We start from the raw sequence: 25,950 nt of genomic DNA, 5'->3' as shown, positions 1-25,950 counted from the left end.
GAGGAGGGGGCAGTCAGGCCAGGCTGGCAGGCGGTTCTGTAGCCATTTGAAAGTGATCTGGGGGTAAAATTGACTGTTGAACTGTTGCAGGGAGGGGGGCAGATAGAACTGAGAAAAAAAAACTACAAAAAAAACAAAGAAACTACAAAAAAACCTACAAAAAATCCAAAAACCTACAAAAAAATTATTTGGGGACAAAGTAATTTGTAAAGGGTCTCTAGGAGTGGCACTGTGCAAAACTGTAATAACTGGAAAAAACACAGAAATATGTTCAAACTTTCATAACCTGCCAAATTGTGTAAAATGGCCACAAAAATGGGTGTTGTCCGACACTGCTTTAACCCCTTTCCTTGCCTTAATGTTCAAAGTTGCAATTGTGCCAACTGATTCTCCCACTATTATATATGTGCAGAGGGGGCCCTGAAATTTTTTTTTGCAGGGGGGCCCTGGCCTCCGAAGTTACGCCACTGCTGGCCGGTAAAAATGCCTGTTGATCCCAATGTTATTAATAGGGAAAAAAGATAAATATGTGGGAAGGCCGGTATTTTTTTCCAGAAAACGTGCCAATCCTATTTACAGCACCGCCCTGTACTACAAAATGAAGCACAAAGACATGCGTTCCACTGCTGAATACAGAGTTACTTGAGTTTGGCAGCACTGTATTCATGAGAAGTTTTATTATGTATTACTGAATTAGAGAGAGTACAGAGAAGGGCAACTAAGCTGGTAAAGGGAAAATCTTAGCTATGAGGAAAGACTGGCCAAATTGGGAATGTTCACGCTGGAGAAGAGGCGCTTAAGGGGTGATATGATGACTATGTATAAATATATAAGGGGATCATATAATAATCTCTCTAATGCTTTATTTACCAGTAGGTCTTTCCAGCTGACACAAGGTCACCCATTCCGATTAGAAGAAAAGAGGTAACCACAAGGCTAATGTTAATTACTTGTACCCTATCTTTTAACTACAGATGGAATTTTCTGGATGAAATGATCTATTTCTCTTTTTCAACAAACTAATTATCAGCGTATCCCCAATCCTTGCAATAGTAGGCACTCCTTCCAAAGGTCACACCGTATAGACCTCAAATAACATCAAAAGAAGAATAGTGAAAGGAAGCCATAGACTGCAGAGCTCTGCTGCGTTAGTGCTTTATTGTACACACGAGTGTACACGGACCCTTTCTCAAGTGATCTATTTTGGCATCTATTTTTGGACGGAGAGCAAATGGTACAGGTCGTGGCTTCATGAGTATTGGGGCAACTTTGGGATCCAGCAGGAATGATATTGGTTTGCCAAGGCTTTCTTCAAATACACTGCTAAAGTCTTTGAGGACACTTTGCAAAGAGTCTGTCGTTGCATAATTTACTCCAGTTAATTGAATTCCTAGGGGCTCAAACCATTCTACTCCTAATACGCTTGCTCTGTGTCCTTTTGTAATAATGAGGCGTAGTTTTCCTCTGTCTTTTCTATAGTGGACTTTAACAAAGCAGGCTCCCACAACATCCACAGGCTTTTTATTGTAATCCACAAGTCTAACTTCACATGGTAAAATAGGTGGGCCATAATGCATGGAAAGTTTCCTCTGAAATTAAGGAATAGACACAGCCTGTATCTACCTCCATTGTACATTTAGATCCTTGTAGTATTACATCAGTGAATTTCTTTTTGTGCATTGGCTCACTTTCAACACTATTTATAATTTCTGAGACATAAATATCAGTTTCTGCTTCCTTCTCAGAAGTGTCATTTTGGATTTTTTACTATACGTGTGGCATCCCCAGATGGAGTTGCTCTGGCTTGCTTGTGTCTCTGTGAATTATCAACTTGGCGGCAGACTCTCTTTATGTGGCCGCGGCGCTTGCATTTGTGACACACAGCATTTTGGAAATTACAGTTTCCACGCAGGTGACCTCCCCCACAACGGTGGCACCTTAATTTTACTGGATCTGATACCTGTGCTGATGCTGGCATTTTATACACTTGATGCAGCTCTGGTGCAATAACTGAACTGGCAGAGGCCTGTATCTCCTTGGAATGTGCAGATGCAGCTTCATAAGCAAGTGCTTCCTCCTGGGCCAAAGCAAAGGTTAGGTTGTGCTTTGCTAGAAGCCTTCTTTGCAGTGCTGCATCCCTGACCCCACACACAAGACGATCCCTTAGCAAGGATTCCAAGCTGCTGCCAAAATTGCATTTTTCTGCCAAACTGCGCAGCTCTGCTATATAGGCAGCAATACTCTCACCTGACTGCTGGCTGCGTCTGTTAAAGTGGAACCTCTTAACAGTTTCAGATGTTGTGGGTGCAAAATGATTTTTAAGCTGCTGAATGATTTCCTCAAATGAGCAGTCACTGGGTTTAGTGGGGGATACCAGAGAGCGAACAATCTCATAAGTCTTTGAGCCTATAACACTCTGCACAGGGTCTGTCACCTTATTTGCTTCTAGAAAGAACTGCAGTCTCTCTGCATAGGAATCCCAGGAGGATGGCCTGGCAATGTCAAACTCCTCTATGTGGCCCAGGGACACCATTATGGAAATAATAAAGTCTCTTAAGTTCCCTTTTACTCACTGGGATCTTGTAGTTGTAGATTTTTTATATGTTATATCCCAATCCTCGTCGCCAGTATTAAGATCAGCAGAGCAGAGTGACACATCTCAGTTTAACATGTAACAGCGCCATCTACTGGCATCACATTAACAGTCAATACATAACACCCCCTCTGCTTACTGACAGACTGAAAAAAAGCGACTGCAGGAGCTTCAAAGCATGCCTTCCTATCTAGGCAGCTGGGAAGCATAACTCTTATTGGCGACTGAGTCAAAGCAGCCGAAGTCAGAGAGGTCATCACATGTCACAAACGTGATCTCTTTGCAAGGAAGGTACAACAATGTTGTGCAAAAGTGCAGGGCACCTCAGAGAAGAATTGTGCATGCGTGTGCCCTGTATAGACTGATGTATTCACTGCAGCAAGGATATACATCTAAGCACAGCTTGGAAATTATTTTAAATTTGATTAAACTATGGAATTATTGAAAAACTGGATGAAGAAATGACTACTGGTAAGAATATATGGGTTTAATAGCCACTATTACAGCTTTATTGTATCCTTTCCTTCTCCTGTAACATTTCCACCATCAGTTGTAATTCCTTCCTCAAACTGCTGATATTTCCGTCCATCAAAACTTAATGGCCACATCTGGTCTGTGTGTCTGCAGCTGCTGCAGGTTCTTCTCTGTTTCCTCTGAAAAGTCGTTCATCTTCACCCTGAATAGAAAAGGAAAGAATCTCAGTGATAGGAGGGACCTTACTGCCCTGACATTGTATTTTTTAGCCCAGTAACATGCATTATTCAGGTTTACTTGGAGCCTACATGTAGCACCTGACTCCATAAGAGGGACCCAGGTTATATTTCACACTGGTGTTAGCCTTTCAAAATAAACAATGCACCTTTTTGCCTCACGTGTTTTTACTGCATTTTTTAAAATGTTTTTAATGCAATGCAAGACATGACCAGTTTTATCCTGACTAATATGAACAATGGAAGTTTTTATGTGAACATAATGACACTAATTAAAATAACACATACAGGATAACAATAACTAGCCGGCCAACATGAACGAACCAATTTATGTTTTTGGTGTTACCAGTGATTTTAAAATAATGCCCCTCCATTAATTGCTCCATAAACATGTCCAGGTTCTGGAAGCTATACCTAGAGTCCTGTACCAGGTTGGGTACCCGCAGAATACCCGGAAAGCGGTCGGGTTGTGTGTAGAAAAACGCTGATTCCATGACGGGTAGTCCGCAGGTAACCAGCCTGGGTACCAGGCAAATGTGCGGGACTGGTCTCTCCCACTCTCTGGTGCTGTAAGGAAATGTTTTTTACTTTTTCTGATGAACAGGTCTGTGATGACGTCACTTTCGGTTTCACGGGTCCTGGGTTGGGTGGTAAGTTTGACTTATATGGTCGGGTAGTGATGTGTTGGGTGGCGGGTCAGGTTACGGGTCAGCAGGTTTGGGGTTGGGTGCAGGTCCTTCCAGTTAGACCCGTGCAGGACTCTAGCTCTGGGCCTTGCGAGTGTAATTATTCTCTCTAGTGTAACAGCAGTGTGTAACATGGGTCCAATGAGGTGGTTTGGGCTATGCACTCCTTTATTAAACAGGCAAAGTTTTTTTGTGGGTGCCTTAGCATGGGGACTGCAACTACTCATTACTAGGGATGCACCAAATCCACTATTTTGGATTTGGCCGAACCCCCGAATCCTTTGTGAAAGATTTGGCTGAATACGGAACTGAACCCTAATTTGCATATGCAAATGAGGGTGTGGAGGAAAAAAAAGATCCGCACACTGATCGTTTTGTGACAAAAAGTCACATGATTTTAAGGATTTATATCGAGAATTCAGTCGAATCCTGCAGAAAAAGATTCTGTGTATCCCTACTCATTATGAAGACAAAACAGTTATAACTCTATATATTCTGTATCAGTGGCATCATATAGCAGATCCCAGGACCATAGGAGACCTGTATGGAAGCCCCCCTCACTAGCCCCCCCTCACTTGCCTCCTCCGTGAGGCAACTTTGGGCGACTATTGAAAACGCATCGTTGTAGCCTATGGGAAAACACGCTGCGGCAGTTCGGGGAGATTGTCGCTCAGAAGACGATGCGATTAGTCGCCAGGCGACAAAATCTCCCCGAATCTCCTCGTGTGGACTAACCCTAAAGTTTGCTACTTGAGGCAACAGCAGTAGATTAGGAGGAGCTGTGTGGGGGTGAAGGTGCATGTCAGACACCCTCTGAAGATTTTTTTATTAATGAGAAGACCCTCACAGTTGTAATTATTCCACTGTTTTATACAAGTGTCCATCGCTACTTACTTGATCTCCTTCAGGCTGCGGTGCTCCAATATAAGTTTCTGTATATGAGGATAACCAGTATCACCAAAGAAATTGCTGCTGATATTGAGGTGGGTGAGGTTGGTGTTGTTAGTCAAGGAGAGCAGCGATTTAGCATATTCTGGGGTCAACTTGATCTCTTGGAGTCTGTAAAGGCACAGACATACTATTTACATGCAATTCACAGCTTAGTGGAAGAGTAATTGAATGGCCAGGAGTCTCCTAATTAACGTGGGGCTAAGGGGGTACCTAGGTTAGTTGCCTTGTGAAACATCAACTTTCTCACAGTCTCTAAAGTTGATCTCTCAGCAGGACATTGCTCCATACTCAAAGCAAAGTCAGTTGGCCACACACGGCACAATTCACTAGTTTGGCAACATATCTGGTCCCAATTTGGCCATCCACATGCTGCACATCAAGGTGCACAAGAATCAGTATGAAAGATACATAGTATACTGTACCTGTGTCATGAAAAAAATGCCAACTTGTCCACTTTCATATAATATAGATATTTATTTAAGATTACTCTACCTGGTGTATGCCTGTAGCTACAGATTTATACTCACCCCAAATGCTTTATACTACAGGCCGGGTCAGAAATAACCTTCAACAACTTATTGAAATCCTTCCCTGACAGTTTGTTCCTAGACAGATCCAGGTCCCTTAAGGTTTTGTTTTCCTTGACTGCCATAGATAGTGTAGCACAACTTTCCTCTGTCAGTCCATTGCACCTCAGACTGTAGGATAAGAGTGATACAATAAAACTAAATACAATTCAGGAGGAACAGCCCCCTAAGTTTGCTCATAGTCTGTACAGAGAGATCCCATAAAACTATGGCAGCATAGGTATTCCCTGTACTAAGCACAATTCAGCAGGAACAGTCCCTAAATTTGCTCACAATCTGTACAGAGAGATACCATAAAACTATGGCAGCATAGGTATTCCCTGTACTAAGCACAATTCAGCAGGAACAGCCCCTAAGTTTGCTCATAGTCTGTACAGAGAGATCCCATAAAACTATGGCAGCATAGGTATTCCTCTGTACTAAGCACAATTCAGCAGGAACAGCCCCTAAGTTTGCTCATAGTCTGTACAGAGAGATCCCATAAAACTATGGCAGCATAGATATTCCCCTGTACTAAGCACAATTCAGCAGGAACAACCCCACAAGTTCCCTCTCTGTGTTAAACTTGTATGATTACCTTACTTGCCCTGTTATCTGTATATCCTGACCAGTTTTGTATAAAAAACTAATTTGGCTGTCTATATTCTCTGTTCTTCATCCCATTTATAAAGTACTCTGCAACTCTACATCCAGGGAGACCTGGGTTCAATACCCTTTAAAGGTTCCCACATCAACTCCATGTTACTTCAGACAAGTTATTTTATCAGCAATATAACAATATGTGGCTTGAACAAAAAGCTCCTATTGCACCAGGGCACTGTAACAAAGGGGAAAACTGCCGTACCAGTACTTCTGTAAAGTCTGAATAAACTCCAGTGATCAGAGCAGGAGACGTACCTGAGCCTTTGGATCCGACATTGTGGGTGAGTTAATATGGAAGAAATACAAGGCATGTCCTCATCCCTCAGATTGTTTTCTGTGAGGCTGTGGGAAAAGGTAAACACATTGGATGTTGATTTTTGATAGGAAGGAAAAGTAGAAGTAAAGCACTTTCTTACACAAATAAATTAAAGGCTAACAGAATATGTAGAAATCTAGCGGTTGGGGAACTTTGGCAAATTCAGCCTGTCACCTGTCTGTGATCCACCTCTAGGGGCAATTGTTCCCCGTGCATCATTAGCAGGTACTATGAAAAACAAGTAACTGAAGTATCAAATTGTCACAGTTGTTCTGTATGAAGCTTTGGCAAAGCTCTAGTAATGAGTGGGTCAGCTTGTGGGGAGCTCAAAATATAATGGACATGTTGTCTGCCCCCAGGAAACTTTAAATGGAAAGAAACCCAGTTGGGCAACAGTAGATAGGGTTTGTTTGAATTTAATCATTCCACATCGCTTAGGCTGGCAATGCTCTCATCATTTACTACTTATAGAGCCATGGAACAAACCTGGGTACAACATTTTCTCCCTCCTGTACTTGATTCATTAATTCAGAATGGTTGTAGGCAACCTGGACGGCCAAATTCCCCCCCCACACACACTTGTGCCCCACCAGGTGACGGAGGGGATGGAGGGTTGAACGACGGAGGGGAGAGGAAGGAGGATGAGGACAGCGACAAAGCGGAGGGAGAGTGATGGAGGGGTGAACAGCGGAGAAAGGGGACATTGACGGAGCGGAGGGAGAGTGATGGAGGGGAGGGGTGAACAACGTAGGGGAGAGGAAGGGGATAGCTACCGAGCGGAGGGAGAGTGATGGAGGGGAGGGGTGAACGGTGGGGGAAGGGGACAGCTGAAAAGGGGTAGGCAGAAGACAATCTATCTGCCTAGTGCCCCCCCATCATTGGGCCCTAGGCAGCTGCCTCTTCTACATACCCCTAGTTCTGGCCCCGGTTGTAGGTTTTCTATAGAGCACTAAATCTACCAATTGCTGGAAGGGCACCCATTCCTATTAGAAGAAAGGAGGTTCTGGCTAAATATGCAGAAGGGGTTTGTTGCAATAAGAGCTGTGAAGTTGTTGAATTCTCTCCTGAATCAGTTGTAGGTACATTAGATAGGTGCCTATGATTAAGCACAAAACGCATAAGGCAATAGAGATGTTGTTAAAGTAAAATTTTTCTGTGTTTAACTTATTTTTTGGTGACCTTTGTGGTTTTTGAGTGTCTGTGGTTCATATGATATTTCCAAACCCTTCACTGAGGGCTTTTGGGGCTTTATGTTTTTTTGTGTGCTGCATTCTATCCTCTATGTAAGTAATCAAACTAACGACACATTGATAAAGTCAATAGAGTGACATATAGAGAGAATAGAGTCAATATAGAGAGAAATTTGGCAGTGCTTTCTTTGGTACTGTATGCATTTGGTACAAATCCTAATTGGCATATGCAAATTAGGGGTGGGAAGGGGAAAACATTTTTTTTACTTCCTTGTTTTGTGACAAAAGTCACACGGTTTCCCTTCCCACCCCTGATTTGCATATGCAAATTAGGATAAGGATTCGGTTCAGCCAGGCAGAAGGATTCATCCCTAGTACAAAGGGCAATTACAGACTCCATATATTTTACTTTCTAGTATCAGAAGTTAAGAAACCATCATGATTGGAGTGAGAAGGGAGAAGAGAAGCTAAAGAGCCCTTCACAATGCAAGACAAGCAGTGTAAAGCAGTGATCGCCAACCAGCAGCTTGTGAGCAGCATGTGCCTCACCAACCCCTTGTCTGTCTTGTCCCAGTGGTCTCAAAGCAGGAGATTATTTTTGAATTCCAAGCTTGGAGGCAAGTTTTAGTTGCATAAAAAGCACTGCCAACCAGAGCCTCCTGTAGCTAATCATGACCCATATTTCAGAAACTCTTTTCATGCTTGTGTTGGTCCCCAACTCTTTTTCCATTTGTATGTGGCTCACAGTTAAAAATGGTTGGGGACCCCTGGTGTAAATATCTTGTGCTACACACATAGCACTACCTTAAACCAAAAATGAGAGGTCCTACCCCTGAGAGTCCTACCCCTCAGAAACCATGTTACAATACCTTGCCCTGATGAGGTCTAAGGCTATTGACACGTGCAAGTTTGGTTCTGAATTATAAGTCAGTATTTGTGCTATTAAACCAGCAGTTCTGGTTGCACAGATGGCCATAGGGACATTAAGAAGTCATTTGTATGTCTCCACTTACAATTCCATAAGTGAAGATTACAGCCCTTTATTTTTGGATTTAATGCAGTGCTTTGAGGACAGCATGAGGAACGTGAATGCCTTTTTTAAGACATTTTTCTTTGCAATCCAGTTCAGTTAAACAGCATAGAGCCAAATTTAGATCCTACCTGAGATTAGTAACAGTATGCAGAACTGATGCCACCCTCTCCAGTCCTTCACTGTGGATATAACTTTTAGTCAAATCCAAGAGTTCTGTCTCTTTGCAAGATTGTAGGATAAAAGCCAACACTGTGCAGTCCAGAGGCGACAGGTGGAATTCAGAAAAATTTAATTGTCTGGTTGATCCAATGGATGAGGACACAAGTGCTTTGTTGCGGGACTCAGCAAGGCAGGCAAAGACATTGAGAACTTCCCTGATGTCAATATCTGGGATTTGTAAAGCAATATCTTGGTTCATGGATAACTGGAGAAAGCGGATAACATGCTTGGAGGCTGAACTGGATAAATCTCCAACATATGGCTTCAACAGGGATCTGGTGGAACTGTCAGAGAGTCCAGATATGAACTGAAGGAATATTTCCCCACGGCCGTCTTTATATGATTTTGCCTCCTCAAGAGCCTTCTGCAGTCTAACAGGGGAATAGTCAAGGTAGTGAACCAAGGCAGCCATAAACTCCTGTATGGTGAGATGCAAGAAGGAATAGGACACATGGGGAGGCTGCCCACTCTCCATCAAAAAGCTTGTTGTCACATGTGGAAAAGTATCCACACTAAATGTTTCCAAATCATCTTTTGTAAATGAAAGAATGTGATTATTTACCCCATGCTCTGCCATTTTGCCAATAGAAATCAGAAGTTCTTTATCAACAGACCATTCCTGACAGTGATTGGCTAGAATATTACTTACAAAACTGACAAAAAGCTGTGTGACAGTCTTGGGAGTCCATGTTGATTTTGCTTCCTGGGCTCTGAAGCACATGGATAACACGGTGCAGATGATCCAGCAGAAGGATGGGATGTAGCAGAATGTGTACAGCATCCCGTTCTCTCTCACATAACGGAAAGCCTTTTCTGCCATTGTGTAATCTCTAAAAAAATGCAGAAAATATGTCTCTCTTTCCTTAGGGAAAAATCCCATTATTTCAGATAGTCTTTGGAAACCAGAAGTTTCAATCATTGCGAGTCTGGTTGGGCGACTGGTTATTAGCACGGAGCAGCCTGGTAAAACAGACTGTCTAACCAAACTGGACACAACCACATTTAGTGTCTCTATGGAATGTGGGTTGGTGTACGACTGACTTGACTTAAAGTCCATTTGGTTTTTACTTTCATCTAAACCATCTAAAATAAAAAGCAATTTTTTGGGCTCTTGAAAGATTTTGTCAAGCTGATTGTGTAGATAGGGATATTCATCAATAATCATCTGGGCCAAGCTCAGCTCATCCTTATTATTGAGATCCCGGAATTTGAAGAAGAAGACAAAAGCAAATCTCTGGTAGAGTTTCCCATTGGCCCAGTCATAGACAAACTTCTGCATTAACGTGGTTTTCCCCACCCCTGGCACTCCGCTCACCAGCACTGTCTGTGGCACACATCTCTTTCTGTGGCACCAGCGGAACAGCCGGTTAGGGCTTATCCTCTCCAAATTACTCTGAACTCTCTGTAAGTAATGTTCATGTATTCCCCCCGTTGCAATGAGCTCATGCCGAGAGTGTGTCCTGAAGTGCTGGCCTGAGACAACAATAACATCTAAATAGCGTTCAGTTATATGGAAACTCTCATGCTCAGTGGTTAATCCTGGGGCTCTGTGTTCCTCTAGGTTCTCAGTTTTCTCCAGAAGATTCTTTCTGAGCTGTATCTGGCAAGCTGGGGAATATAGAGGCAGAAATGAAAACTAAAATAAAATCATTTTAAAAACTGATTAATTTGCCACTGTTCTTATTAACAACCATGTGAAGAGGGTGATCACTACTCTAGAACACTGCCATTAATAAGTACATGGTTATTTTTGTATTTGGGGAGGCATTTTAAACACAGATTTCCTCATTGTGTTCCGGGGCAAATTTTTATGTATAATACCCCAGAACCCATGGTAGGATAAATACAGTGCCATTCCATGTATAATACCCCAGAACACACAGCAGGATAAATACAGTGCCAATTCCATGTATAATACCCAGAACTCACAGCAGATAAATACAGGGCCAATTCCATGTATAATACCCCAGAACACACAGCAGATAAATACAGTGCCAATTCCATGTATAATACCCCAGAACCCACAGCAGATAAATACAGTGCCAATTCCATGTATAATACCCCAGAACACACAGCAGATAAATACAGTGCCAATTCCATGTATAATACCCAGAACACACAGCAGATAAATACAGTGCCAATTCCATATATAATACCCCAGAACACACAGCAGATAAATACAGTGCCAATTCCATGTATAATACCCCAGAACACACAGCAGGATAAATACTATTCCGTATATAATACCCCAGAATAAGTGGCAGGATAACTATTGTGCCAATTCCACATATAATGACTCCAGAACACATGAATACAGTGTATGACAAGTTGGCTGCCCGTACATGTAATTTTGGGAGAAATTATCTATGATAGGTAGGTAAGAGTAGGATCAGGAGCAGGGACACCATGTCTTCAGGCAAAAACAGAAGTTTATTTCCGCAAACTCTTCCCAACATACAGGTAACATATAGGTAACAGAAACACAGGCCAGCATTTCAAAAGCACACATTCAAGACTTTTGCCCACTCTGGGGTTCTCACCATACAGGGTGTCTTCCACACTCTGGAATTTTCTAAGCTTCTCATTAAGCCCTGCTGACTCTCCCCTTGTGGGATACCAGCCCATCAGCCTCTGACCTGTCTCACCTTCACTTTAGACCCTCAGTCACCTGGTCACATCTCCCTCTGCTTCTTGCAGTTGCAGGCAGCACCCACAGCCCCTCTGCGAGTTCCTAACACAGACAGGTAACCTTCCTGTTCTGTGCCCTGCTCAGAGAGACCTTCCTTACACTCTCACTACAATTAAATAGCTTTCCACAAGACAGTCTTCCTGTGCAAAATGAGCTCCAACATGCGAACTGGAGCACTGGAATGGATTATCTGGCTTGCCTGTTCCTTCCTGAACACTACAGCTTCCAGGGCCAGGCAGCAAAATCCTTTATGAATAGAAACCATTCTCTATTTAGTAACATCTCCCTTGCAGCTTTCATCTCCTATTGGGGAGAAATGAAAGTCAAAACTCCCCATTTTACACATTTCTTTGGCCATTCTTTCACAAGTGCCAATTTGTATAATACCCCAGAACACACAGCAGGAAAAATACAGTGTCAATTCCATGTATAATACCCAGAACACACAGCAGGATAAATACAGTGCCAATTCCATGTATAATACCCAAGAACACACAGCAGGATAAATACAGTACCAATTCCATGTATAATACCCCAGAACACACAGCAGGATAAATACAGTACCAATTCCATGTATAATACCCAGAACACACAGCAGGATAACTACAGTGCCAATTCCATGTATAATACCCCAGAACACACAGCAGGATAAATACAGGACCAATTCCATGTATAATACCCCAGAACACACAGCAGATAAATACAGGGCCAATTCCATGTATAATACCCCAGAACACACAGCAGGATAAATACAGTGCCAATTCCATGTATAATACCCCAGAACACACAGCAGGATAAATACAGTGCCAATTCCATGTATAATACCCCAGAACACACAGCAGGATAAATACAGGACCAATTCCATGTATAATACCCCAGAACACACAGCAGATAAATACAGTGCCAATTCCATGTATAATACCCCAGAACACACAGCAGGATAAATACAGTGCCAATTCCATGTATAATACCCCAGCAAACATGACAGGATAAATACAGTGCCAATTCAATGTATAATACCCCAGAACACACAGCAGGATAAATACAGTGCCAATTCCATGTATAATACCCCAGAACACACAGCAGATAAATACAGTGCCAATTCCATGTATAATACCCCAGAACACACAGCAGATAAATACAGTGCCAATTCCATGTATAATACCCCAGAATACACATCAGGATAAATACAGTGCCAATTCCATGTATAATACCCAGAACACACAGCAGATAAATACAGTGGCAATTCCATGTATAATACCCCAGAACACACAGCAGGATAAATACAGGGCCAATTCCATGTATAATACCCCAGAAAACATGACAGGATAAATACAGTGCCAATTCCATGTATAATACCCAGAACACACAGCAGATAAATACAGTGCCAATTCCATGTATAATACCCCAGAACACACAGCAGATAAATACACTGCCAATTCCATGTATAATACCCCAGAACACACAGCAGGATAAATACAGTTCCAATTCCATATATAATATCCCAGAACACATAGCAAGATAAATACAGTGCCAATTCCATGTATAATACCCCAGAACACACAGCAGATAAATACACTGCCAATTCCATGTATAATACCCCAGAACACACAGCAGGATAAATACAGTTCCAATTCCATATATAATATCCCAGAACACATAGCAAGATAAATACAGTGCCAATTCCATGTATAATACCCCAGAACACACAGCAGGATAAATACAGTGCCAATTCCATGTATAATACCCCAGAACCCACAGCAGGATAAATACAGGGCCAATTCCATGTATAATATCACAGAAAACACAGCAGGATAAATACAATGTCAATTCCATGTATAATACCCCAGAACACACAGCAGGATAAATACAGTGCCAATTCCATGTATAATACCCCAGAACACACAGCAGGATAAATACAGGGCCAATTCCATGTATAATACCCCAGAACACACAGCAGGATAAATACAGTGCCAATTCCATGTATAATACCCCAGAACACACAGCAGGATAAATACAGTGTCAATTCCATGTATAATACCCCAGAACACACAGCAGGATAAATTAAGTATTGATTGAGTATGAAATGTATTGGTGTTGATTTGGGAAGCCTAACCAAACCTTTATTCAAATCTGCTTATGCTCTTACTACAGTCTTTCTCCAAGGTTAGAGATCAGGGGAGGGGGCAACTTCCCTTATTCCAGGCTGCTCATAATGGCTGCTGTGTATATACGGTGTATATTAAACATAAAGGCTGGTCACCGGGCACACATTACAGTACAAAACAAAGAGACTACAGATCACATTTTGACAAATAACAATGATAAAAAAAAACCAATTTCTTTACCTGTCAGATCCTGGGGCAGATTGTAGCCATTCTTGTCTAAATTAGTTTGCTGTTCCAAAATATCACCTGAAAGCAAGGCAAGAAATCAGCACTTTGTCCGACTCAGACCTGTTGAAATCCTATTGTTCCGTATACTAGAATAAAAGGCTTATTTTTGGCAATGGGAAAAACAAAGTAATTGATATGCTATCAACTGGTGTTTATCTAGCGAGATTTGTACCAAACTGTATATATCATTCTAATAACTCTAATAATCATTCTAATAACCTCATTACAACACCAACATAAAAAGTGTTCTATCTCCAAGCTTCTATCTCTCCAGACTGAGTTTGTAGCTTACTAGACAGTGTATGTGGAGTGCCAACTAATCAAACTTATATCTAGACCATTGCTGTCCAACTGGCGACCCACTGGTCATATCGAGCCATCTGCATCCTATGCTTCATGTGTGTGTTCCATACTCTGTCTTCCCTATGCTCCCTGTGTGTGTCATACTCTGCCTGCCCTATGCTCCCTGTATGTGCCATAGTCTGCCTGCCCTATGCTCCCTGTGTGTGCCATACTCTGTCTTCCCTATGCTCCCTGTGTGTGCCATACTCTGTCTTCCCTATGCTCCCTGTGTGTGTCATACTCTGTCTTCCCTATGCTCCCTGTGTGTGTCATACTCTGTCTTCCCTATGCTCCCTGTGTGTGTCATACTCTGTCTTCCCTATGCTCCCTGTGTGTGTCATACTCTGTCTTCCCTATGCTCCCTGTGTGTGTCATACTCTGCCTGTCCTATGCTCCCTGTGTGTGTCATACTCTGCCTGTCCTATGCTCCCTGTGTGTGTCATACTCTGTCTTCCCTATGCTCCCTGTGTGTGTCATACGCTGCCTGTCCTATGCTCCCTGTGTGTGCCATACTGTCTTCCCTATGCTCCCTGTGTGTGTCATACTCTGTCTTCCCTATGCTCCCTGTGTGTGTCATACGCTGCCTGTCCTATGCTCCCTGTGTGCGTCATACTCTGCCTGCCCTATGCTCCCTGTGTGTGTCATACTCTGCCTGTCCTATCCTCCCTGTGTGTGCCATACTCTGTCTTCCCTATGCTCCCTGTGTGTGTCATACTCTGCCTGTCCTATGCTCCCTGTGTGTGCCATACTCTGTCTTCCCTATGCTCCCTGTGTGTGTCATACTCTGTCTTCCCTATGCTCCCTGTGTGTGTCATACTCTGCCTGTCCTATGCTCCCTGTGTGTGTCATACTCTGCCTGCCCTATGCTCCCTGTGTGTGTCATACTCTGCCTGCCCTATGCTCCCTGTGTGTGTCATACTCTGCCTGTCCTATGCTCCCTGTGTGTGTCATACTCTGCCTGCCCTATGCTCCCTGTGTGTGCCATACTCTGCCTGCCCTATGCTCCCTGTGTGTGCCATACTCTGCCTGCCCTATGCTCCCTGTGTGTGCCATACTCTGTCTTCCCTATGCTCCCTGTGTGTGTCATACTCTGCCTGCCCTATGTTCCCTGTGTGTGTCATACTCTGTCTGTCCTATGCTCCCTGTGTGTGTCATACTCTGCCTGTCCTATGCTCCCTGTGTGTGCCATACTCTGTCTTCCCTATGCTCCCTGTGTGTGTCATAATCTGTCTTCCCTATGCTCCCTGTGTGTGTCATACTCTGCCTGTCCTATGCTCCCTGTGTGTGTCATACTCTGCCTGTCCTATGCTCCCTGTGTGTGCCATACTCTGTCTTCCCTATGCTCCCTGTGTGTGTCATACTCTGTCTTCCCTATGCTCCCTGTGTGTGTCATACTCTGCCTGTCCTATGCTCCCTGTGTGTGCCATACTCTGCCTGCCCTATGCTCCCTGTATGTGCCATACTCTGCCTGCCCTATGCTCCCTGTGTGTGCCATACTCTGCCTGTCCTATGCTCCCTGTGTGTGCCATACTCTGCCTGCCCTATGCTCCCTGTGTGTGCCATACTCTGCCTGTCCTATGCTCCCTGTGTGTGCCATACTCTGCCTGTCCTATGCTCCCTGTGTGTGCCATACTCTGCCTGTCCTATGCTCCCTGTGTGTGCCATACTCTGCCTGTCCTATGCTCCCTGTGTGTGCTATACTCTTCCTGCCCTATGCTCCCTGTGTGTGCCATACTCTGTCTTCCCTATGCTCCCTGTGTGTGTCATACTCTGTCTTCCCTATGCTCCCTGTGTGTGTCATACTCTGCCTGTCCTATGCTCCCTGTGTGTGTCATACTCTGCCTGTCCTATGCTCCCTGTGTGTGCCATACTCTGTCTTCCCTATGCTCCCTGTGTGTGTCATACTCTGTCTTCCCTAGGCTCCCTGTGTGTGTCATACTCTGCCTGTCCTATGCTCCCTGTGTGTGCCATACTCTGCCTGTCCTATGCTCCCTATGTGTGCTATACTCTGCCTGTCCTATGCTCCCTGTGTGTGCCATACTCTGCCTGTCCTATGCTCCCTGTGTGTGCCATACTCTGCCTGTCCTATGCTCCCTGTGTGTGCCATACTCTTCCTGCCCTATGCTCCCTGTGTGTGCCATACTCTGCCTGTCCTATTCTCCCTGTGTGCCATATTCTGTCTACCCTATGCTCCCTGTGTGTGCCATACGCTGACTGCCCTATGCTCCCTGTGTGTGCCATACTCTGCCTGCTCTATGCTTGCTGTGTGTATGCCATATTCTGTCTGCCCTATGCTCCCTGTGTGTGCCATACTCTGCCTCTGAAAGATGAACCTGGTTGGGGTTTCTTAGCATTTGGAAATACACAGGGGAGGATGAGGCATATGGATTTAAGGGAATGTCTTAATATGATGTAATAAACTTGTTTCACATATGAGTGATATCCATGCAGTGAGCACCAACCATTTGGTTTTTTGGTGTGTTACCACAATTAATATGGACATTGTCTTAAAAGTTCTTGTGGTAACGTGGGTGTGGTTTTAAAAGGGGGAGTGATCAACACTGACTTCCATTATCGGCCCTCCACCACGTAGACCAGAAAAATTCCAGCCCTCGGTACCACAGAATTTGGCACTGATCTAGATAATCCTTTGCCAGATATTTTTCAGGCAAGTAAGAAAACCTGTGTTGGACAAGGACCTCAATGATTTATTGATGCACTTCTCCCCATGCATGCATTTGTCCCTAATATGATCCAATTATTGGCCACAGAGCCAAGCAATGGTATCAACCTGATTTTGCTCCATGCATGCTTGTCGGGTGTCCTTACCAAACTATCAGATGTTAGAGTGTACAGTATTTTCAGTTTAAGGCTACCCCTACCCAGTCAAAGTGTTCATAGGGGTTTTAATTAATAAGGGAGAATTGGCTAACTTGGTGGTTTACCTGTGTTAGTGAGTTCATTCAGCATCCCCACCAGGTTGGGGTGAGGATGATCATTCTGTAGAACGAAGAGGCTTTTCCAGAAACCTAACATAGTGTCTTTTCCAGCTCCACGAATATCTTCGAATAGCTTCTCAGCAAATCTACATGTACCACATTGCTTCTTTATAGAGAGATATTGCTGGAAAGAGAACACAATACAATATATTAGGCATAGCAATAGACAGTCCACATAGCATGTCCAAGTCCAGTAGAACTTCACTTACACTGACATAAAAGGGCTCATTTATGTCCACAGACACAGAAGGCAACTTGCGCCTTTCCCCGCAGTACAATACGTCATAATATTGTATAAGCAGCTTATTGGCTCCTGTATGAAGCCATAGGGAGGTCCTGCCCAACCAATTTCAGGCTGAAAACCAAGCAGATATCAGTCGGGCGGGTTGGAAAATCCCATAGGGTATAATGGGGATAAAAGAGAAATGGTCTATGGTAGACAATGGGGTATAAAATATACACTTTTAGAATGTCCCTGAGCCATGGTGGCACTTGTTTGATTGCAAACAATCACTCCAGTTCCTTGGTAATCCCTGCTTTAGGCATTTCTTTTCCTGATGCATGCAGACTTGTAAGTGTTCATCCTGTACTCTAGTTTTTAACCCTCTCCTACTCGTATAGGTGGGGGAAATTCTTATTAAGCCCCCCTCCCCCATGGGGTATTAAAAGGGCATAATATCAATTTAAGCAGGGTTGCATTGGTCTGACAGGATTGTGCAAGGTATGCCATCAAAGAGATGCAATTAAAAAGGATAACAGTCTCAGACTGGCAATTACAGTCCTGCAAGTCTGATGTCTGTTGTGGGCAAGTTATTTGAAGTTATTTGAAGGGATCATATTAAAGACTAGGTTTTGGAGAATTGCATTGTGAGCAGTAATCGGTATGTCTTTGTGACAGATAGGACACATGTAATAACTTTTTTAATGATGAAGTAAGTAGCAGTGATCTACTTGGAATATGCCAAAGCTTATATCTCTAATGTGTTGACAATGAGAGCTTACTTGAACTGCAAGCTGAGCCATTCACTTAGAACATAAAGGGAAACATAAATTAACCTCAAATATGTATATTGGACACATATAAAAGAAAGAAATGACTCAACAGGATCACAGTTACATAGATAAGAACAGAGAAAAATAAACTTCAATACAGGTGCATTATTGCATTCTCATAATAAAGTGCAATTATTCCATAATGGGGTCCCTACCTCCACAGGGACAATATTCTGAAAGCTCAAAAGCTTCTGAATACTGAGAGGATCAAGTGATTTCATGATGTAGATCAGATCCTCATGGAAATAGTCATAAAATGTGTGCAATTGATGGTCATCATATTGAGCCAACTGCTGCTGGAACTGCTGGGCGTCAGCTAGAATATGGAGGAAATACATATCTTGAGTAATATTAAAGGAGACATTTAGGTTAAATAAATAAAATCCCTCATTGTGTAGGCAATAATGTATATGGTGCTGGTTTTTCTTTTGGCTGTAAATTGATATTATCTTCCCCCTTTATTGGAGCTCCCTATAGATCTGCTACATTTTTCATGTTTCAAATGAGGGGTGGGCGTGTCCTAACGGTCCCTGCCAGAAGCACAGTAGGAGGGGACAGCCAATCACAGCCCTGCAGTCACACAAGCAAAGACTTCAGTTCCCTATCAGGTCCTGCTAGCTGCTGATTGGTTCCTGTCCTACAGCTCCCCTGCACAGCCTGGGAATTCAGGGAGCAGGAAGTGGAAGAGAAGGGAGGGATTATTAGGGTTTTTGCAGAAATTTTCAATAAAGTAACTAGTAACACAAGCACATTCCTTCTATATCTAAAAGAGTTTAATGCACTGTTTTTTACATAAAATGTCTCCTTTAAAGTTTAAATGTATTCAACATTAGAGGGACGGCAATCACATGTTCAATATGATTACCATAGAGATCAGCCTGGCTGTCCGGGTCAAATCTGGACAGGTGGCAAGCCTAGCCATACACCAGGACGCCAATTAATGCAACCAGAAATGAATACTCCCATGTAATTAAAAGTTACGTTAAATACATGGTTCAATGAATCCAGTGTTCTATAGAGAGCTGGAAGCCGAAAGGATTGGCTAGGATTGTTTTGGGAGGCCTAAATGTATTTAATATACTTTTTTTGCAGCAATAGAAATCTATTAGAGATGTGTTTCTTGCGTTTAATGTTAAATTAGCAGCATGTATGAAATATCTATTAAGTTTGCTGGGGCATGCTGGTCAATAGGAATACATACAAATAACCCCCTGTTAAAAACCTCATAACACTAGAAAAAAGTCAGATTACTATTATTACTTTAATTTTCTGAAAAAGGTGCTACTACAATATACTACAAAAGGTCCAACTACAATATGCGTCATAATTCCAGTTTCATGCTTTAACCTCCAACCCCCCCCCCCCCCCGTTTCATCCAATAAATGAGCCATTTTACTGACCATCCGTGATGACTTTTTGATGAAGTTCTTCCATTTTTTTATAACTTTAACAAAACACACCCTGAAACGTAAGACAGAGACAATAGTCACATTACAAACAATGGTGCAGATCAGCCAATATTGCATTTGACTTCCATCATCCTTTCTTTATCCCTGTCTTTATAGAGTATATATGTTTCCTTGCTAAATAATATGACCTGTTATAATATACTTAGGCAGAGGCTAGGTGGAAGAGGACCTACTGGGTGGGTTTTTGACTGCCACACAAGCATCAGAAGGAAAGAAGAGAAAGCTAGGGGTGCTCTCAATCCATAATTCCGTTTGAAATTTTGGCACAAGCCAGCATTTATTGAGACTGCTGGAACTCAATCTGAACCTTCAAAGACCCAAGTTGGGAGCCAAGTTAAACATACAAAGGAAAAGAGTTAGGAACATAGTTAATGTCGCCCACCCATCTATTTTCCTCACTAATACTTTTATTTTCTATTACTTTTAGTTTGGCTTAACCCTTAAGGCATTATTGTATCTTTTATTCATTTTAGCCTACTAAAAGTTGACGACTCAATGTTCTGCCCCAGTTATATACCCAGAGTTCCAATACAGGTATAGGACTTGTTATCCAGAATGCTCGGGACCTAGGGTTCTCCGGATAACAAATCTTTCCGTAATTTGGATATCTACACCTTAAAGGAGAATTCAACCGTAAAGTAAAAAAAAACACTACCCCCTACCCTACATAGACCCCCTCCCTTCCCCCCCAGCCTAGCTGCTACCCTGGGCAAATGCCCCTAACTTTTTACTTACCCCTCGGTGCAGATTCTGTCCAGCAGAGTTCAAGGCAGCCATATTTTTCTCTTTGGTAATCTTCAGGAAGTAAGTGCCGCATCGGCGCATGTTGAAGCAATTTTCTGTTTTGCGCATGGGCCAAAAGTCACGGAAATTGCCGAAGCACAGATCTCATTCCGAATATTACCGAAGCAGCTGAAGATGGCTCCTGTGAACTCCGCTGGACAGAATCTGCACCAAGGGGTAAGTAAAGAGTTAGGGGTAGCAGCTAGGCTGGGGAGGGAGGTCTATGTAGGGTAGGGGGGTAGGGTTTTTTTACTTTACGGTTGAATTCTCCTTTAAGTCCAGTAGAAAACATGTAAACTTTAAGCGAATTATTTACTAAAACTCTAATTTATCTCATCTTTTTTATTATATCATGCTTGACCAACCTCCCATCCACGATTTTATCCTATTTATCACTTTTAGCAGCTTTGGGGTAGAATAAATCTGGGAAAACTAGAGGTTTTTTTTCCACTAAAAATTCAAGTTTTTGCCAAAAAAAACCATGACCAGAAAAAAATCAATAAACCCAAAAGGCTGGTTTTGCTTCCAATAAGGATTAATTATATTTTAGTTGGGCCCCCATTAGCATATAGAAGCCATCAGGCCAGGAACAATTGTCCCCTGATGGCGGCCCTGCATATAATGATCGAGCCTGCATCAATTTGATGATAAGATCCTTGTACTGATGGCCTGCATTTACCATCGCTGTGATCCAGATCAGCCTTATATGGGGTAAACATCCACTCATTGGGCAACCTCACCAAACAATCATAGCTATCAAGGTAGGGCCAGCTTTAGTTTTTGAATCTTCCTCCCTATCCAAAATATCACCTTTTCTAGATGATTTATGCAGTGTGTATAAGTATTCACCCCTTGTGGCCCTGTGCTACTTAGTCACCAGGACACATGGCCCCCCTTGTGGGCAGTGGGTTAGAAACATACCCACCTTGAGCACTGCCCATGGTATGAATGGCACCCAGGTTCACTCATGTGCCATGTTAGTTAACCTGGGGTCCCAAACTGAACTGATGCTCCCAGAATTTTACAACATATAATCAAGTGTTTAAACTTTCTGGGAGTTGTAGTGCAACAACATCTTGGAACCCAAAGTTAAAGAGGTGGTTCACCTTAAAGTTAACTTTTAGTATGTTATAAAATGGCCAATTCTAAGCAACTTTTCAATTAGTTTTCATTATTTTTATTTTTTTTATAGTTTCTGAATTATTTCTATTCTTCTTTTAATTCTTTCCAGTTTTAAAATGGGGGTCACTGCCCCCCTCTAAAAACCAAAATGCTCTGTAAGGCTACAGCTATTGTTATTTTTTATTACTTATCTTTCTATTCAGGCCTCTCCTATTCATATTCCAGTCTCTTATTCAAATCAGTGCATGGTTGCTCTGGGAATTAGGATCCTAGCAACCAGATCACTGAAAATGTAAACTGGAGAGCTGCTGAATAAAAAGCCAAATAACTCAAAACCCGCAAATAAAAAAAAAAAAAAATTAAAACCAATTGCAAATGGTCTCATAATATTACTCTCTACATCATCCTAAAAGTTCATTTACTTCAAAATTAACAATTAAGTTTCTTTTTTTACAGCCAGACGCACCCACATGGCGCAAAATCTGCCATTTCCTTGTGTGCTACACACATTTAAGGGTCTGGGTGTCAGGGCTGTTTTGGCAAAAATGGGACATAATAATTAATGAGTATGATACTGCGCTCCCCTAATAGAACACATAAGCCTGGCTTATTGGGGGCTCTTATAGCATTTATATGGCTGTTGCCTCTCTCCTTCTGACATAAAATTAACATAAATAGTAATCTGGTTGCTAGGGTCCAAATTCCCCTAGCAACCATGCATTGATATGAATAAGAGACTGGAATATGAGAGGCCTGAATAGAAAGATACACACCCTTTGTGAAATTTAGTGTTTTTTTCCTTACATTTGTACAGTGCTGTACAATAAATACAAAAATACCTTTACCAAAACTTGAGGGCCCTTCCTTGGCCTGTATTAGTACATAGGGGCAAATTGACTAACCGGCGAAAATTCGCCAGGGCTGGGTTTGCACACATCGCAACACTTCGTCAGGCGTAAATTTGTCTGGACAACACAAATTCACGAAGATCCGAAGTTGCACGCAGGGTACCGAACGCTGGTTGTGCTTGCAAAAATGCTCAGCAGTCCGTAGTTACGCTAGCGATGGCTAATTTGCATACGGCGTGCAGTTAAAGTGCAATTGACATATATGTAGCAGCAACTACATTACACTACGCAAGGCCAGGGAATCTTAATAAAATTATATAGAGTTGTTATATTACCCAACACATGAGCCCAGTGTATAGTTTTTGTGACATATGTTATCAAATGTAGGGGGGAAGGAGGGTAGCCCAAAAAAAATATTCAATCTTTTTCAGCTTATCACCCTGTAAAAAGGAAAAGACGCCAGCGTTTTTTGGGACTTTTTCAACTTTTTTTTTTAGGAACTCCTATCTACTCTATTGCACTTCGCCTGGTCTGAGGTGGCGAAGGCAAGTCTGGTGATAGAGGTAACGGTCAGTAAAATCAAAAACTTAGTTAATTTGCGTAGCAACGTTCTTTTGCCAGAGCAAAGATTCACCTGGCGTTAGAGTGCGAAGTTGCGCTAGAGTCTATCTCCTTGGCGAAATTATGCCAGCGAAATTACGCCAGCGACCGTTAGTAAGTCGGTGAAGTGCCAAAATGACATCACGCTGGCGAATTTTCCCCAGCGTTAGCCACTTCGCCCTTTAGTAAATTTCCCCCATAGTGTGGTTGATGCAGTTTAATGTGTGCCTGCTGTTACGCTCGGGGTCGGACTGGGGAGCCCGGGGCCCAGCAGGGATACAGTTTCAGGGCCCCTATCAAGACCCCTGCTGCACTGCGAATGCAATGTGTTTTTGCCGTGACCTGCCCAAATAACTGGGTTTTTTCCCGGTGTCCTGCAGGCCCAGTCTGACCCTAGTTATGCTGAATTCTGGGGGGGGGATGCTGTGCTATGGGTAATAAATTCATTAATAAATGAGTCTATATATATATATATATATAAATCCTGTAAAGGTGGTTTACCTTTAAATTAACTTTTAGTAAAGTAAGAGTGATATTCTGAGACAAAAAAAAGCAAAGTTGCTTAGAATCAGCCATTCGCTAAGTTAAACCGCCTGGAACTTCTTCTTGCATGGTTGTGCATGAGGCCGGGGTCTTGATTTTTTTCAATATGATTAAAAAAAAGGCTGATACACTGTTATACAGCTGCGGGAGACAAAAGCATTGTGTAGATAAAAAAATTGCTGTGTTAATGAGCACTGAGTAAGTTCTGCCGCTCCGTCAGTAGGAAGTGACAGACAATGGGGGTATAAAAGCAGCACAGGCTGATGAGATTTACACAGCAAAAACGTTTTTTATTCTCTCTGGAAACTCCAGAAATAGCTGCTTGATGTGATTCTGTTCTCCTATTTCCTGGGTCTCTGACACCCGACTACAAGGACTGAAAGGGTTAATATAAAAGTGTACCTTGTGTAACCAGACGTGTCCAACTGCCTCACGGTCTCTTCAGTCCACAGGCCGCAACTGCCATGATGACATAAACTCAGCAAATTACCTCAGCTAAAAAACAACGTCTATTTCTTCTGTCATATTTAAGATTATAAATATATATTATACAAAATGAAACGTACCTTTTAATCCAATCTGAAGAAATTTCTGTTTCACCTTCCCTCCATTTTACTGTTCCAGGAAATGTATCTCCTGTCCCTCCTCTACTTAGAATTTACTGCTCTCATTACTTTACTTTCACTTTCACTTCAGTGTTTGTATATCTGTAACCTAGTTATTGGCAAAGGGGAAAAAGCTGCAAGGTTTATTCAACACAACATGCTTCGCCACATTGCTGGAAGCATGTTGTGTTGAATAAACCTTGCAGCTAAGTATCTGTGGTTTTTGAGCCTGTTTTGTCCACAGTTTTTTAACAAACTGCATTGGCATTAGCTTCTAGATGCGACAGAAGCAGTGGCACAGGCAAGATATCGTGTAATTGGCAACAACTACTATTATTCCTATGAGCTAAGGGGGCCCAGCCTGAAGGTCAGTTAGGGGGAGATTTGGGGTGAGTGCTTATTTGTGCCCTGGGTACCCCTGGAACTATAGCAGGGTGACTGTTACCCCAATGTTTCTATATATCTGTAACCTTGTTATGAGCTAAGGGGGCCCAGTCTGAAGGTCAGTTAGGGGGAGATTTGGGGTGAGTGTTTATTTGTACCCTGGGTACCCCTGGAACTATAGCAGGATGACACCCCAATGTTTCTATATATCTGTAACCTTGTTATGAAGCTAAGGGGGCCCAGTCTGAAGATCAGTTAGGGGGAGATTTGGGGTGAGTGTTTATTTGTACCCTGGGTACCCCTGGAACTATAGCAGGGTGACACCCCAATGTTTCTATGTATCTGTAACTTTGTTATGAGCTATGGGGGCCCAGTCTGAAGGTCAGTTAGGGTGAGATTTGGGGTTTATTTGTGCCCTGGGTACCCCTGGAACTATAGCAGGGTGACACCCCAATGTTTCTATACATCTGTAACCTTTTTATGAGCTAAGGGGGCCCAGTCTGAAGGTCAGTTAGGGGGAGATTTGGGGTGAGTGTTTATTTGTGCCCTGGGTACCCCTGGAACTATAGCAGGGTGACTGTTACCCCAATGTTTCTATACATCTGTAACCTTTTTATGAGCTAAGGGGGCCCAGTCTGAAGGTCAGTTAGGGGGAGATTTGGGGTGAGTGCTTATTTGTACCCTGGGTACCCCATGAACTATAGCAGGGTGACACCCCAATGTTTCTATATATCTGTAACCTTGTTATGAGCTATGGGGGCCCAGTCTGAAGGTCAGTTAGGGTGAGATTTGGGGTTTATTTGTGCCCTGGGTACCCCTGGAACTATAGCAGGGTGACACCCCAATGTTTCTATATATCTGTAACCTTGTTATGAGCTAAGGGGGCCCAGCCTGAAGGTCAGTTAGGGGGAGATTTGGGGTGAGTGCTTATTTGTACCCTGGGTACCCCTGGAACTATAGCAGGGTGACTGTTACCCCAATGTTTCTATATATCTGTAACCTTGTTATGAGCTAAGGGGCCCAGTCTGAAGGCCAGTTAGGGGGTGATTTGGGGTGAGTGTTTATTTGTACCCTGGGTACCCCTGGAACTATAGCAGGGTGACTGTTACCCCAATGTTTCTATATATCTGTAACCTTGTTATGAGATAAGGGGGCCCAGTCTGAAGGTCAGTTAGGGGGTGATTTGGGGT

General features: G+C 42.8%; 1 protein-coding gene across 2 annotated transcripts; it reads right to left on the bottom strand.

Moving 5' to 3' along the window:
- Positions 1–3,075: 3,075 nt before the first annotated feature.
- Positions 3,076–24,501, bottom strand: nlrp3.L (NLR family, pyrin domain containing 3 L homeolog). 2 transcript variants are annotated; one of them, XM_018231517.2, is made up of 11 exons: positions 24,338–24,488; positions 24,174–24,230; positions 19,807–19,867; positions 18,562–18,722; positions 17,300–17,477; positions 13,965–14,030; positions 8,837–10,535; positions 6,425–6,511; positions 5,468–5,638; positions 4,884–5,048; positions 3,076–3,269 (listed from the first exon to the last, which is right to left on the bottom strand). In XM_018231517.2, the coding sequence occupies exons 3-11, from the start codon at positions 19,838–19,840 to the stop codon at positions 3,182–3,184; spliced, it is 2,649 nt and encodes an 882-aa protein (XP_018087006.1). In that variant the 5' UTR covers positions 19,841–19,867; positions 24,174–24,230; positions 24,338–24,488; the 3' UTR covers positions 3,076–3,181. The 2 variants fall into 2 exon arrangements, with proteins under 2 accessions (XP_018087006.1, XP_041429604.1); XM_041573670.1 differs by lacking the exon at positions 5,468–5,638 and having other exon boundaries at positions 24,338–24,501.
- Positions 24,502–25,950: the final 1,449 nt, after the last annotated feature.

Source organism: Xenopus laevis, chromosome 8L (assembly GCF_017654675.1).
Source record: "Xenopus laevis strain J_2021 chromosome 8L, Xenopus_laevis_v10.1, whole genome shotgun sequence".
Lineage (NCBI taxonomy): Eukaryota > Metazoa > Chordata > Amphibia > Anura > Pipidae > Xenopus > Xenopus laevis.
This window is presented reverse-complemented; position numbering and strand designations above follow the sequence as displayed.